At 42.1% G+C, this 16,059-nt stretch overlaps 1 protein-coding gene across 4 annotated transcripts in view; it reads left to right on the plus strand.

The window, feature by feature from the left end:
• CTDSPL (CTD small phosphatase like) overlaps positions 1-13,270 on the plus strand; it is a 79,978-nt gene extending 66,708 nt beyond the window's left edge. For 2 of the 4 annotated variants that reach the window (XM_068673328.1, XM_068673327.1), the window contains 4 exons: positions 3,076-3,168; positions 4,822-5,007; positions 6,896-7,017; positions 7,088-13,270. In XM_068673328.1, the coding sequence (XP_068529429.1) occupies positions 3,076-3,168; positions 4,822-5,007; positions 6,896-7,017; positions 7,088-7,142 (456 nt within the window). In that variant the 3' untranslated portion in view covers positions 7,143-13,270. Of the gene's footprint in view, positions 1-3,075; positions 3,169-4,821; positions 5,008-6,895 lie in introns of all 4 variants that reach the window. The other 2 variants (XM_068673331.1, XM_068673330.1) reach the window with 1 other exon arrangement.
• Positions 13,271-16,059: the final 2,789 nt, after the last annotated feature.

A 16,059-nucleotide genomic window follows, 5' to 3' on the forward strand; every position in this document is an offset into this window, starting at 1 on the left:
TAGCATTTTAACAGTGAGGTTCGTGAAAAATGACTGTATTCTGCTAATTCTTGCTGTGATAAGGAAGATATTAGTGAGCATGCAGTACAGAAAAAATGGCGTTTTGTTTTTAATACCCTGAAGACAGTATATAAATCTCAGAAAAATGCCAGGAGCCAGTTAGTCTAGAGACTTAAACTGAAGACATCAGGCAGCAGAGGAAAAAGCCAAGCCACAAATAACCATGCGGCATTGAGATTCAAGTCCAGCCGCTAACAAAGTGAAGGGAAAAAATTCCAAACGAGGAGGAAGAGGAGAAAAGAGCCGCACTGTTGGTTGAAGAAAGCTTTTCATGTGAAATAAACCAAAGGGATTTTGTAGCCCGGGATACGAGGACGCTTGCAGGATCTAAGTAGGAATTCTCAAAGCGATTTCAAGGGGAATATCCAGCCATGGTATTAAGAAATGTTGCTCTGGAAGGAAAAACAGCGCTGTTTGAAAAGAGAGGGGTGAGGGAGCTGGGGCCTTTGGCAGGGGGAATGTGGTGAGGCCTCCGCTGACAAGGCCGCATTTATTGCTATCGGGACATTTAAATGAGGAGCAAATCTGTTGGCCAGAGTCCAGTAGGTAACATTTCAGGCAAAACAGCAGGGAAAAATGAAGCAGAGGAGGCTGAGGGTTGCTCCGTGACGGCTCAGGAGATCCAAAAAGGGCCGAACGGCGACGATGTAACCTAAAAATGCCGCGTGCCTACAGCTCACGCGGCCCAGTTGCTGCTGCGTAGCAACGGGAGGCCTACAAGTTGCAAAAAGAGCACATTTTCCAAATATTTGCTTTTAGAAGCTCTCCCCTTTCCACAGGGCTGTGGTTGAGCGGCTCTCAGGCCGTAGCTGCCGGGTTGGTTTCGCGTAGGCTCGCCTTGGGGAGGAGATGGGTTGTGTCGCAAGCACGACGTCCGTAGCCTTGGCTGGGAGCTCGTGCTGACGTGCCAAGTGGGAATATTTCCCCGGCACAGCCGTGGGGACGAAAGGGGACTTTGCTGTGGCTGAAAACAGTAGTTTTTAAAAGGGAAATTCATGCTGGATTCCAGCACTTAGTACCCAAGAATGCTTTTAAGACTTTGGGGTGCCCTCTCAGAAGTAAGTGTAGGAATACAGATTCAGCTTAAAAAATTAAAAGAACTTCATTACAAACTGTGGAGTTAATAAGTAACTCGTTTCCTGCTATCTTTCCTCTTATAACTGGCAAGTCAGATAAGCCTGAGTACCCAAATGCAGAGAGACTGCAGATGGCTTTCTACCCATCTCTTTGAGAATTTGAAGAAATAATTTGGGAAGGGAATGCTACAGAGCAGTTCTGTGTAGTAAGATTCAAGTGAAGAATGAATTGCACTGTTATAGGAGGGAAATTACTTGGTTTAAGCCTAGTGAAATACAGGAACCTTTGCTGTAATTATCCAGAAAGAGCAATGTTGAAGTACATCTATCAAATCTCTCTAACTTTTAATTCGTAAAAAGTCACAGCTGGTAGGTTGGGTGCTTCTGTGGTTGTTTTTTATTTAAAAAAAAAAAAAGTGTATGTTATAAATTCATGTCTGCATCAAAGTTTGAGTGTACTACTTGAATTTGAGGGGGTAGAATTAAAGTTTAGTTAAACTTAATAGAAACGACTTAGAAAGCAAATCAAGTCTTCATGCTATGAGCTATTGGCCACTTAAAGCAAAGTAGAAAAGTAATTAACATTTCTGCTTTAGTCATTAAGGTACAGCTCCATCATACATGTTTTTAATAAAACTTTGCTTTCAGATTTAGGTTTTAAATTTCAAATCTCTATTATACAGCTTCTTTTGCTTTTGCTAGAGGCTTTAATTGTTGCACATAAGTTCAAGCTGGCATTTCCATATTGTTCTCCTTCGGGCTTTTTCTCTGGGTGCCTTATGTTTTTTGCCTTTTTTATTACTATGAATCTCATAAAATACCTGCAATTCATCTAGTTCTCCTGCATATCGAACAAAGAATTCCTAAAATTGCATCAGGCTTGCAATTCCTGAATTCGGGTGTATGCCAGACCTTTCCGTTTGAAATTTCCAGTATTAGGGGTTACTTGCCAAACGGAGAAGATAAAATGCTGCCAGTGTTTTCTCTCAAACTTTTAATCTAACCACAAACAACATAGATAAATATTTTTCATGCAAACTCCCCTCTTCAGCTTCCCAGTTTGTTGTGGTTGTAAGCTTTATAACCAGCAGTTACCTTATCTCAGTATTTTCTGCAAATCGTCCTGCTTGCGCTGAAAAGCAAGCAAGAAGGTTCTAATATTAATTAATCAGGTTGTTGACGGTAGGCAGCCAGGCTGCCTGGATGGTTGTCAGTGCAAAAAGGCAATGTAGCACCACTGAAACCCAGCAGCTCAGGAGGAACAAGATCCTAAGCATTCATCCTACTGCAAGGTCAGGGTAGGAGATGAAGATTTTTCCACTGAATCTAGAAAGCTGCATTTGCGAGGTGTGCTGCGTGGTGCTGTGAAGATTTCTGGTGAATACCTCTGCACAGAGCCCAGGGACTGCTATGTATCACGAGTGCGGTACGGTGCTTAGTGCCTGGAATTCAGAACATGAAGGAATTAGCCACAGGAAGAAAAACAGTTCCCTATTGTGCAATTCCTATCATCACAGAAGTTTCTTCAGATTTATTTCTTCTGTAAAGCTCTTTGGATTGATGGCACCAGCACCAAAATCATGTTGGTTGAGAGGTTTGCATCCTCATTTCTTGGGAAGCCCTACCGTCTCTCTGTGCCTTAATGAGATTTTCAGGAAGCATCACTCCAGGTGATGCACAGTATTTGCAATTGCATAATCAGCATGGGTCTTTGCAGTCCATGCATTCAAATTCTCATTATTGAATGTCTACTTTTATCACATATACTCCTTTTTTTTCCTCTCAGCATTTCATTTGAAGCACCTGCATGCTAACTTTTGTTTTTTTCAAGTGTTTAGGATTACAGCAGTGGGTCGTTACTTGTTTTTTGTGTTCTTTTTTTTTTTTTTTTCCTTCTACCTTCAACACCATTTGACCTAAATAGTCATTGTCATTCCAGGTTTATGTATTGAAACGACCACATGTGGATGAGTTTCTTCAGAGGATGGGAGAGCTCTTTGAATGTGTACTCTTCACAGCCAGTCTAGCAAAGGTTTGTTGCTCTCTTCAACTCGGTAACCCGTTTAATGCTGGGCAGTGGACTTTTGCTTGGGTTTTCTAATGGATAATTATTTCCACAGTTGGTACTATCTTAATTTTTCCCCTTCTTTTCTGCTTCTTTGTCTGACAGTGTGTACTTTGTCTGCTAGTGTGTGGGTAAGTGTTCCCATGGTAACGCTATCACATATGGGCTCGCCTCATAATGTAGCCTCCATGCATTGCTCATAATGCCAATATGAAAGGCTTACAAGTTACCATGGTTATCGGCAGAAATTAGAACAAATAGCGTGCGAGTACAGCAGCATATTAAAGCTGGGCATGAAATAAAATACACCGTGTTTAACTCTTATCTACACGATCAACCGGTGACTCAAATTTGTTGTGTGTGAAAAAATTGGAACGTGTTGTGGTCCTGTCAAGGTGCAATTGCAATCTGGGGTTAGGAAATGAGACGTTTTGGAAAGCCTGAAACATCAACACGAATATTTTGTGCCCTCTGGTAGCAGTAGTACCTCATAGGTAGTTTTGTGGTAGACGTTACAGTAGTAGACGCCTAAAATTCAGTTATTTCAGTGTACGGTGCTTGTGGTGTCCTGTGTATAAAGTTGTTTTTATTATTTTTATATAATCCTCTAGCATAGTAAGCTTTTACTCCAGCATACCGTAGAGATTGGTGGGAGGGGACAGGACCCTGTTTGATCTACCATGGTGCCTTATTATTAGGGGATTCTTCCCTGCACACTTGGCCATGTTCTGTTTAGTCACATCATGAAAATCCTAAATAATGGAACAGTTTTGCACTGCAGCTAGCTGCCTAGCAGTTTTCAGAGTCAAGAGATGACTGATCTCAGCATCAATTTTGCTTCTCTGTTTAAAATACAGGAAAACAGTAACTCCTGTCCTGTAAAAATAAGTTCTGACTACCATTTTCAAGTACACAGTCACTTCACATTCTGATTTATTTGGACATTTTGTCAGTTGTTGGATCCTAAGCTGTGCCTCACCTAAAGCATCATCTCCTATATGGAACAGTACATATTTGAGATACTGTCCTTTTGAGAATTTCCCACTATTGTACATGAGCATTTTGCCTAATACCATCTTTGATTATTTTTTTTATGGCCCAATTACACAATTCGATAACTTTAACTCTTACTGAGCCCCAGTCATTCCATAACCACTGCGTGGAGGGAAAAAAAAAAAAAAGCTGCATCAAGATGAGATGCGTGTAATTGCAGTTTGTCCTCAGAGGCACATGGAAATGAATCAGCTGGGGAAATGTCTTCCTATTGATTTTCTGTTAGTGTTCATTGGTTTTATGGTAATGTTAGGTGAGATCTCTGGATCCATCAACTTCTAGGTGTAAAAGGGTAACTGTAAGATGACCCTAAGATGAAAACCTAATCAGTAAATCACAGAAAACATTAGAGTGCAAGTTAGCTTTCTTCAGAAAGATAAGGATTCTACTTTGGTGTTTTCTGTTAATCATTTCAGGTTTGCAGACATGTGAGGTACTTAAGAAGGAACAGGGAAGAAAATGAGGAAAAGGCAATTTATCTGAAATTTTGTGTTTATTCTTCCTAGTTCTGTGAATTAGCCTTATCTGCAGATTGCTAACTTTGGCTTTCTGACTTGTATTTTTAAGTATGCAGACCCAGTAGCCGACTTACTGGATCGCTGGGGTGTGTTCAGGGCAAGGCTATTTAGAGAATCCTGTGTTTTCCACCGAGGAAATTACGTGAAGGATCTGAGTCGGCTGGGACGTGAGCTGAGTAAAGTTATTATAGTGGATAATTCTCCTGCATCTTACATCTTCCATCCTGAAAATGCAGTAAGTGTTCTTCGAATTCCAAATACTCAACTGTGGTTTTATCTTCCTGGTTTCTTCCCAGACATTTCTGATGCACAAAATACACTTTCAGAGTGCTAACATTTTTACTCTTTGTGTCTTCTTAGGTTGCAGGTAGGTTCTGGTATTTGCTGCCGAATGGTGAAGGGCTGTGGCAAACAGATCTTGACAGTGTGTCACAGTCATCACTGTTCCTCTGCTCTCAGTTCTAGCTGTTGGCATGCAGTCCATCAGCTTTGAGAAATACCAAGCAGTGGTGTAACTGTGTAACTAACCTAGATCTCAAAAGTGAAGTTGCCCTCCAGCGTAGTTTTTGTTCTTTGGAGTGGTTATTTCTGTAAGGATGGATTACTTGAAGTGCTTTTGGTACTCTATCTTTTTCTCATCGTGTGAAAGAAATTATTTTATTAGATAAAGGTTTTACTGGTTACTATCCGTTTTCTTTATTCATGGCTAGAGGGAAGAAAAAAATTAAGATTCTGTTGCGTTATACTTCCAAATATTTTTGAGATAGTTTCATAATTAGAAATGTTAGTCAACAAGCTCATCAAGTTTCAGAAATAAGGGTAGAAGGCAACAGCATTTCAAGGGAGAAATAAGTAGGAGCCATGCACGTTTTCACTGGGCATTTTATACTGGCTCCAGAAGCTGTGCCGGAACAGTCTGGCACTTGCCCTTCACAGCGGTCGGCACAGATGCTCACATCTGTTTTGTAGCTGCCAGGATAGCAAGCTGGAACTTCCCTTAGATCTGCTGACTCCTAAACAGCCAGGCTGTGTAATGTTTTCTTTGATGGTTTTAGGCTGCCTTTTCTGTGAACTGTTTAAATTAGCATAAGGAAATTTTTATCAGGAACATTGTTTTGCATGGTCCTGCCTCTCTGGATAGCAATTTTTTTATGAGCTGCTTTATCTTAACAGTATTGAGCATCTAAATTCAGATCTTAATACTGTGCTGTCCTGAATGATTGGGTGAAAACATTTTCTCCTGGTTGATGCCACACATGGTTTAAAGTTGCTATTTATAATAACCAGGAGCTGTAGCTCTTAATTTATGTTCATGGTTAAAATTAAAAACCCCGTCCGGATCATCATTCGGTATCTCAGAATTCAGTGCCAAGAAAATAATGAGCTGTAGAAATTTGGGAGATGAAATTAAAGACTTTGTCAGAATGGTTTAATCATGTATAGAAAAGTGCTGCTAGCAAAGGGATGGTTGAGACTCTGCAGAAACCAAGCCATGTAACTTAGATCCAAGATAGTCTTTAAAAGATCTCAGTATACTTTCACAGGGAAGATACACAGAGCTCCTTCTGCAAATCCAGCCCACATTTAAGGAGTATTATTAGATGCATTGTTTTCTGAACTGGCTCTTACATTTTAATCAGAGAGAACTGTTCAGTATTCGCTGTTTAAATATTTCCTCCGTAGCCTCATGTGCCAGAGGAGGCTGTTGCTGCATGCCTGTGTTTAGTGACTCACACTGATAATACTTAGAGGGGGAAAAAGACTCGCCCATAAATAATTTTTTCCAAGTGGAGCATCAGTATGGCTTTACAAGGACCATGCATCCTCCTTCCAGTCTGTCCTGAATATCAAGGAGGCAGGACAGATCGAGGTGCCCAGCGTTACCTTGTATAGGCTGCCTGGGCTGTCCGTGCAGGTCAGCTCTGTGCTGTGCTGGTTTTAAACTTGGATCTGGGGTTAATCTTGCTAGAAAATGTGAACTTGGACCCCTTGAATGCTGATGGCCAACAATTTATCTTACTTGTGATGGCAGTGAGGGTTACAGAGCATCTGTGCAGGCAAAACTCACACGTTTTCTTCATGTCATGAAGTCTTGACAGCTTTTGTTGGTTGCTTTCTTTCAGGTGCCTGTGCAGTCCTGGTTTGATGACATGACAGACACAGAGCTGCTAGATCTTATTCCTTTCTTTGAAGGACTAAGCAAAGAGGAAGAAGTTTACAGTATGCTTCATAAACTCTGCAACAGGTAGCCCTTAACTTTGACTGACTTCTGCTACTAGATTGCAGTTGCTAGAGGATGTCTCCATCTTTTTCAGCTCTTTCAAATGTAAGCTTTGGGGAGGTCCCTCCTGTCAGAAGTGCTACTCTTGATCTTCCTCTTACATTGGACACGAAGGACAATCATGAGTGATGCTATTAAGCCTTCAGAAGCCTGACTCCTAAGGTCATGTGTTCAGACTACTTTTTTAAAGGAAAAAAAAAAAAAAGAAGCTATTTTAAATGGGACTCTTTTAATGAATTTCATAAATGGACAACTTTTACTGGATCAGCTTTTCTTAAAACATGCCAAAAAAAGAAGCTTGTATTTCAGCAGTTGAATTTCTCTCCCTTTCTTCCCCTCCCACTATGCAGACAATTTTACCCCCCTGCTTAGAGCAGTTGACCTGACTCTGAATTTTTTCTTACAGAATGAAGTGCCTTTTTGAATGTTATTTTAAGATAAAAATTCATTTTTGTATAAGACTTATTTCCAGACATCTTTTAGTCTTGTATTGTCTAAATGCTTTAAAAGGAAAAAGGAAAAAAAATTTTATAGAGCACTGTAATATATAACAAAGGAAAAAGTTAAAACAAAGATGCTGGGTTCCTGTCTCCACGTTGACATTAAGTTGTATTCCGTTTTGTCATGCTCAGAAGGTTCAAGCGTTTGTGGGAGGGGCGATTTGGATTACACGGTTATTTCACTGATACGATTTCGGATACGGTTTTTGAACATATCTGCAGTTGTTTGAGTATTAGGGAATGATGGAATTTAGAAAATAGGGTGACAAATAGATCTAAAGCACCTTCTATTCTAGACAGATGAAGTTCTATTGTTTCTGCTTACGCACAACTGCCATGCCTCTCTTTTTTTTTTTTTTTTTTTTTTTTGGAAAATCATTATCTTGGGAGAATGGGGAGGAGATCTATTTATTAGTTTAAAATTCTTTTCTTAAAAAGAAACCCATCTGGGTAAGCTGGATCTGCATTGAGCTGTTTGGAGTACTTTTTTCTTTTAATTGCTGCTACTGTATACTCACCAAATGGAGTTGACCATCGGCTGTTATACTGTTTTTGCCACTGTGCCTGTGCTATGAAACATTTTCTGTAAGCTGCAAACTAGGGCAATAAATAAAATGCAGGCTTCATAACCCACCCTTACGCATTAATCCCATGGTATTTGATATACCAGAGAACTCAGTTAAAGGTGACCTGCAAAGGATTTTTCTATTTTTTTTCTCATTGTGTAGTTTTTGTTTTGTTTTGTTTTTTCAGTTTAGATGAAGCCCTCTCCTTCTTTGGTATATAAACATGGGAAAAGTATTTTTCCCTTATCTCTGATTTGTATTTCTTCTTTCCCAAGGTGTGTGTAAGGTACAGGCTGGGAAGCTATTACAAGACTTCCTAGAAGGGAAGAAGCTACTAGCCTAGACTTTTCTCTAAAGTATTCCTATGCTTTGGAGCTGAATAAGCCTCATCCTTGAATCTGGAATTCTACTCTTCTGTAGGGTCATTAATACCCTTGAAAAACTCTTAACTATTCTTAACTATTTTTAAGCCTTTTGAAGGAAAATCCTTTTTTTTTTTTTTTTTCTTTGCAGTGTCACCTTTTAATTATTTCCCACACCAGAAATCTACGACCACAAAAATCCCAGCTCTACTGGGCTGTCAGAAAGAAAACCAATCAGAGCAGTTGGTGCTTCTAATTAGCCTAGTGCTAAATTCTCAACAGTAGATCCCCTTCGCCTTTTGCCTTTTTTTCATGAAAAGTCTTGACGACTTGGGGTTGGGGGGGGTGGGGGGGAGGGATTGCAATGGACTTGGATCATCATCCTTGTTTTTAGACAACAAATTGGTGAAGCAGCTTAAGGAATCCATTCATAGAAGGGCAGGCCAGCCGACGCAGGCAGTGAGGAGAGAGTCGCGGGCGCAGTGTGAGCCTGGAGGATGATTTACCCCTCGCAGTGCCGCTGTGCCTCGTGGCGAGGGCGATGGAGGCAGCCCCGGGACACTCGTGAGTCCGTACGGTGTCCCCGTTTTCTTTTCTTACCAGTTGGCATTACCTTAGTACTGTATCATTCTGTGCCACAACAAAAGACAAAACTGACGCTTAAGCATTAAAATATAAAAAAAAAAAAAAACACCCTACGTTGTTTCAGAAAAGACGTATGGATTCTGGTTAGTCCATTAACGTTCACTTTCAGTTTAAGATTGTTTAGTTTTGTATTTGAATTCAGAGTAATGAAACTGTAAGCTGCCAAAAAGTTGTTCTCTGAGCAGTATTTTCAACTGTGTTCGTAGCTTCTGAGCTGCAAATGCAGTTTGCAGGGAAGTATTCAGGTTGTAGTTAGTTGTGCAGGTATGATAGGAATGGCTGAAAAAAAAATTCAAAGACTTTTCTTGCTAGCGTTAGACCAAACAATCTTCCAAGTAGACAATAAATAACCCCGCTGAGGCGTTACCATTGTACGGTTGTAACCTGTTCCACGTGAGACGAACCATGTCGTTAGTTCGCATTTATGAAAGCAGCGATTTCATGAACCAGTTGCCTTAAGTCTGTGAATGAATGTTGATTATTAAAGTGTCTTGTATTGTTTTTAAAATCCACATATAATGGACAACTGAACTTCTGTTCCAGCTTCTGGATGAACGGTTTCGATGATGCTCTGTACAGCCCGACTTGTTTTGTATTGTTTTTCAGCTCTGGAAATCCACAAATTTCCAGAAGAAAAAAAAAAATGAATAAAGCATTAAAATGATACTTGGTGACAATACAAAGGGGTAAAACTTAGCAGCAGTTTTGATCTCTGCTAGTATCTTAAGACTATTTTCTGTAATTTCTGTTGTAGGGTTTGGTTTTTGTGCTTTTTTTGTTTGTTTTTTTTTAGCTCTTTCCCATTGAAATAAAAGTTGCAGTGTTCTGCAGTCAAGTGTGGGCTTGCCTGGCTCTTCAGATTTGGGCAAAGGGATCAAACCATCATATTTTGTCGTACTTAAAAATTCCTGTTTTAAGTTTGTTTGAATATACACGCGCTATATATTTAAAGCATCTAGATTTTAACAAAGCAATAGAGTTCTGTCTGTAAAGCCAGATAAAGGAGTGGAATGTTTGTAAAATTTGCAATACGGGTATTTGATAGTATTTTAAGTACAAGATTTAAAAAATTAAGATAGGAGACAAAATATTTCCTAAACCTCCAACTTATTTCAAAGTGCAGTTAATGCATGCAGGTCTACAGGGTTGTTATTAACCTTGGTTCTCAGTTAGGTTTCTGGATATGAGAAGAGTATTAACAAGTCTTTTCCAGTTGATTTCTGTCCAAGAAAAGAAACGCTGCCTGGCCTGAAGTTCTGTTGTCCGTTTTATGTTGGGTTAAAAAAGGGTTTTTGCCTGTATAGGTATTTTTAAATTAAGCTGTAAGGCAGAATGCCTTCGATTCTTGAAATTCAACTGAAGTGTTACGATTAAATTGCCATTTGTTAAACTAGGGCTGTGCGCAGGATATTTGTTAACCGCCAGGAAGCGCGGCAGGTCTCGATGGAGGCTCGTAGCAAATGTACAGTATTGCTGTGTGCACTTAGCTTCGGAGGAATAATTTGTCTATTGTTTTGCCCTCTAATCTTCTTTCAAACAGCAGAGTTATACACATGGAAGAGACTCAACACCTGAAGAGATTTGGTTATCGGTGTACGCAATCACTTTATCACGGCATGATTTTGATTAGACTGGTTGGGGACAATAAAGTATCTAAATGACACTGGTGTGTGCTGATGTTGCAGCTTTTGAAATTTCAGTGTAAAAAAAAAAAAAACAAACAACAAACCTGTAGCTATATGATTTACAAACACTTAATCCTATGTTTTACAGATTCTTTTTAACTAATAAAACACAGTACCGCACAGCCCTATTTGTAAAACAACAACATGTTTGTGCCTCTGATTTCCAAGGTGCTGTGATGTATGCCTTTGTGGGGCGAGGAGGGCAGGTGAGACGTGCGCGGGGCGATGGCTTTAAAAAATCTCTGGGCTAACTATGCAAAACCAGCTGTCAGTTTTCTGTTTCGCATTATATTGTAAAAATCCAGCTGACTTTTTTTCTTTCTTTCTTTCTTGTTAAAGATCTATTGGGAACTTCTTAAAAGAGGAGTAAGCAATGGAAATGTTTCTTGATTATTTTTTTTTCTAATAATGGAGCTGTTTACACTTTAATGCAATGAACAATCCAGCGATACTTGAGAAACACTACAGATACCATTTGAGTGTTTTCAGGAGAGAGAAGTGTTGTCAATCAGGTATTGAATGGTTTCTTTACTGTCACAAATAAAAAGATTTTAACAATATAGTTACTTGTGCATGTAATGCTTCTCTGGGAAAAAAAGATTTTCTGCCCTTTTCCTTTCAGTAACAGTCACTGCCGTAATTTGACAGGGATTTTATTCCTGCCGTGTGCACATCCACGTTGGACAGCGAAATCCCCCTTCTCTATTCCACTCTCCCCCTCTCCTCTTCTTAAATCATGGATAGGACTCCTTATTGACTGCTCTGGCACCTGCTTGTGCAAACAGAGCTGATGAACTACTGATGAACTCTGCTAAATAAATTGGTGGTGACTCTGGCAGATGTTCCAGCTATTTAGATCTCTGGGATGAGATCATACAATAATTTGTTCAAGTCTCAGAGCTGGGTGACTTCTTCTGAAGGGCTTACTTCAGCTACTTGAATAGCTGTTCTTAAAATCGTTGCCATATCCGAGTGAATATCTGAATAAAATGCTTTATTTAGTTGCAAAGTCTATTTTGAGAGTTTTTATCTGCCATAGTAAGACTTAGGCAGAGCCTTCCTTTCTAGGAAAAGGCACGTATTATTAGTGCTTTATGAGCAGAAATCCTCGGGCCTGTTAGGATAAGCAGCTGGCTCGAGATAACGCCTTGGTTGCAAATTTTTAGTTATTCCCACGATTGGATGCAATGACCTAGACTGCCTTCAGTTTGCGGTGGGTTGGGTTTTTTGATTTTCTTTTTTAATGTTAACAATCTCCTTAGCTGCTACTTAGGATAAAGATCACAGAATTGTAGAAAGGACGAGGTTGGAAGGGACCTCAGAAGATCACGTTGTAGTCCAACCCCTAAAACAAGTACTTTGAAATTCCCAAAGCAGCTCTTTATAGAGATGAGGAAGATGGGTTTGTTCTATCCTGGCTGATTGATGCTGTTTGCAAAATCGAACACACCATCAGCTATATACACACACCTCTGCGCACATGCCTTCTGCTATCTTTTTCCTTTTTATCATGTTCTGACTCCGAAGGAAAGCCACCCGCTCCGACACTCCCTGCAGGATGGGCTTAGGGCTCTGCCAGGTGGGCTGCAGCTCCAGGGGACCCTGCAGTCTCCAGCAGTTTTCCTGGCAGGAAGATCAGGCAGAGCTCTCCTGGACTCCTCTGCCGGTTCTCCCGGAGCTACTGGAAAATAAATGATCTGTGGGTAATGTATCGGTTTGGACAGGTTGGCAAGCTCAAACCTGAAAAGCTTCCAGGCGTGTTTTGTTGGAAGCCTTTGAGTGCTGGGTCAGAGGGAGCAGGTTGCATTTCCAAAGCACGGGCAACACACCAATGTCTTGGATTTGCTTCTGCACAGTAGGTCTGCATTGCTATTCCACACCAACGATGCAAACCGATTTGGTGACCGATTAAACCAGCAGCAAACCGAATGTTTGAGGGGATGGCTCAAAGCCGGACGTACCTCTGGACCTCGGAGGATGCTGTGCTGCAGCCGTACCGCCCCGCGACCATCACTTTATTCTGCAAGCCTCTCTTACCTTCATGCTGTAACCACCTTCCATCGGGATGTTGATCGCATGGAAGTGCTGGACAGAGGAGCAAAACTCGGTCTGACTCCAGCTGAGCCCAGGCTGCTGCTGCTCGAAGGCTCGGGGAGGATTCATCGCTGAGCCAGGAGTGTTTGGCATCCTCCCGACAGCCACAGCTCTCCTGGCTGCTGAGGGCTGAGTGTTTCGTCCTTACAAACGTGATGGGCACCACCTAGGAATTTGCAGCCCTTCAATACCCATTACGCACAAACCTGAGGGTGGTTTCGGGGGTTGCTGGCTGGGCTCTTTGTCAGATTTTTACGAGCTTTTGTGATGAAAACCAAATTTCTTCACAGTGTAACTTTGTGATTATTTTTTTTTCCATGCTTTGATTGTTTGCTAATAAACAATATGTTATTTTTTTCATCTTCTCCATGTCTGATCGTGCGTGTAGCCGAAACCCCTCTCCTCCCCATGCCAGTCTCCTGGGGGAAAAAAAAAAAAAAGACTTCAGAGAATCAGGGCAGAAAGTTCTTGTTCTGTTCCTGCCCAGGTCTTTTGGTTTGCTGGGCACTAGGCAATACCACAGCCTTGACTGGTGGGCATCAGGGGCTTCTCCAGCTGGGTTTGGATTCTGGTCTTTCCTTGTTAACCTGCTGAGATTTGAGTAAAAGAACCTTGCAGCTTCCAAAGCTACGGCTAAGCTGGAGCTGAGAGAGGAGCAAGGTGCTGGGAGGAATACTGACCGAGCTCTGACATATTTCCATATATCATTCAATAAAAGTTTTTAGATTCTTTTTTCCCCCTGATCAGCCCCTAACAACCTGGTTACTACATGCCTTACACTGAGAGGCAGCAAACCACAGATGCAAGTAAAATGTAAGTGGTTTTTGCACACCTAAAATATAAAGGTGTAATACCTGCTGTCTTGGGCTGTGCTGCTCCTTCACAAGCAAATGCATTTATGAGAAGGGAGGAAGGTTTGTGTCAGGAGCTGAGCCCATTTCTGGCTGAGCTGGGCTGCTGTTTGTGTAAGTGTTGGGCTAAGACTGAGCTTGGATGGGTTCTCGCCTTGGCTCTGTACCCCTTAATCTTCCCTCTAATGTTTTATCTTAATAGTGAGGCTTTTGGAGGATCACTGCTTATGCATTTAACCCAATGAAGCCTCAATCTCCTCTGAGCCCTCTACAGGCATCTTGGTAATTCAGCTAAGGCAGATTTCAATGAATCATCGTTCACAGCTGAATTGGTCTTGAAATACTAACTGAAAGAGTGGGGGCAAATATTTGGGTGGGATGACGATGGTTGCGATTCAAAAACCATTGGGACATTGCTCAAAGACAGGGAAATGGCAAGGTCGGGGGCCAGCAGTGGGATCGCTCGGCTTTTGGACGCATCCATGCTCAAAGTCTTGGGGAAACGGGGAAAAACACGAGGCTCTGAAGGCTTCGGCCATGCAGGGCTTGGGCGCACCACGAGATGGTGCAGCTGTGCAGCGATGGCTTTTAAAGGCGCCGTGAAGGGAGCTTAAAAGACATTATCTCAAATGAAAACATCACCACGGCTTCGCTGTCTTAATCTGCCAGCGTTGTACCCCGTGTGGGAAATGTCTTCCTTCAATTAAAATCTCTCTCGGTACTTCAGAGGTAATTTCTTCATCTGTTTAATGAAGGCTGAGTTTCCCTTGCAAAAGGAACTGGGGTCTCCCCAGCTGAATACAGCACAGAAAGTATTCGTGTTAATTTTAGTTACTGTTTTCTTTTCTTCCAAGAAAATGCAAAATCCTATCACCAGCACATGAAAAATAAGGAAATTAGTATATCCCCAGTGGAGTTTAAAATGTTGTTACACCTTCCCCGGTGTGGTAAACATACTGCTCCAAAATCTTCGCTGCTAACCGTGCTGTTTGGTCTGTTTGTTTGCTTAAAATTGTCTGGGATTTGGCCGAAGTACATCATAAAATCCGTGGACAAATGTTAAATCTCCAGGAGGGAGATTAAAAAAAAAAAAAAAATAGAAATAAACAGAATTGGATGCCAAGCTGGCAGGTGGGAGCAAGGCAGCGCTCCCTGCGCCTCTTCCGCATCCCTGCCTGCGTGCGGAGCTGAGCTGGGGGGTTTGGGGCCAGGCCAGAGCTGCAGCATGTGCTGCAGGGTTATGGGGCAGGGTTATAGGGCCAGGACGTCTGTCTGTCCTGGAGGGGGATCTGTCCAGCCCAGGGAGCAGCCCCAGCTCAGCCTGGGGGCTGCTGGCTTCTGGTTCGGTTGTTCCCTCTCTTCTGCCTCTTCTTTTAGAGGAATGAATGTCCGTCCGGGTGTTGGTTGGCTTATTTCCTCCCCGCAATATCTAGATGGGAAGTTATCCCTCTCTGTCAGTGCATAGCACGGGAGATTAACGCTGAGAAATAATAGCTATTGGCATACCATGAACCCCACGTGGGACTCGAGCTGCACATCTCCTGCCTGCCTTCCAGATAATCCGTAGCCCAGCTCTGCTCAGCGCTCCCGTCCTGGGCTCAGCATGTGGCCCCCAGGAGGAGAACTAAGGTGAAACTGGATTAATGTAATCTGAGCAATATGGAGAATTTCAATTAAAAGGAGTGGGATTCCTGCAGGAGGTGTCTGCCAGCCTGCACCACAACTGACCTGTGCCACAGTAAGGGTCCAGCTCCAGCCGATGGGCTGGCATTAAATTGGGCTCTGATCTCCCCAAAATCCTGCTGCTCCGTGAATTATTCCACTTCCTTGGGTGCTGCTGATGGGCACGGCCCTTTCTCACCTTTACTCTGCTATAAAGGAAGGAAATGATCTGAGGGATTCTATTTCTGAGGGCAAACCATCCCACAAATGAAGCATTTCCTCATACCCGCTGCGAAGGCCGCGGCCTGCTCGCCCGTGGGTCCGCGTCGCCATGGCACCTCCTGGCCAGCCCTGCTGGGAGGTCAGCCACAAGCAGCCACCACAGCCGGATTTCCCGGCTTCTCTAGATTCAAGAAAATAAAATCCATCATTTCACTTGTTCTTAACCGAGCTGTCAGCCCTGATGCTCTCTCGCTGTGTTTTGAAAGCAGGGGATTCAATGTGCTCTCTACCAGGCCGGGTTGCACAGGCACCAGTCCTGTGTGCCCTCACCCGCTTTTAGGAATTTGGGGAACAGATTTCAGCTCCGTCCTGCAAAGGGTTGGAAACACTGAAGCTAATTTTGACTAATTTGTCAGAGT

This window comes from Anas acuta, chromosome 2 (assembly GCF_963932015.1).
Source record: "Anas acuta chromosome 2, bAnaAcu1.1, whole genome shotgun sequence".
In the NCBI taxonomy this organism is placed as follows: Eukaryota; Metazoa; Chordata; class Aves; order Anseriformes; family Anatidae; genus Anas; species Anas acuta.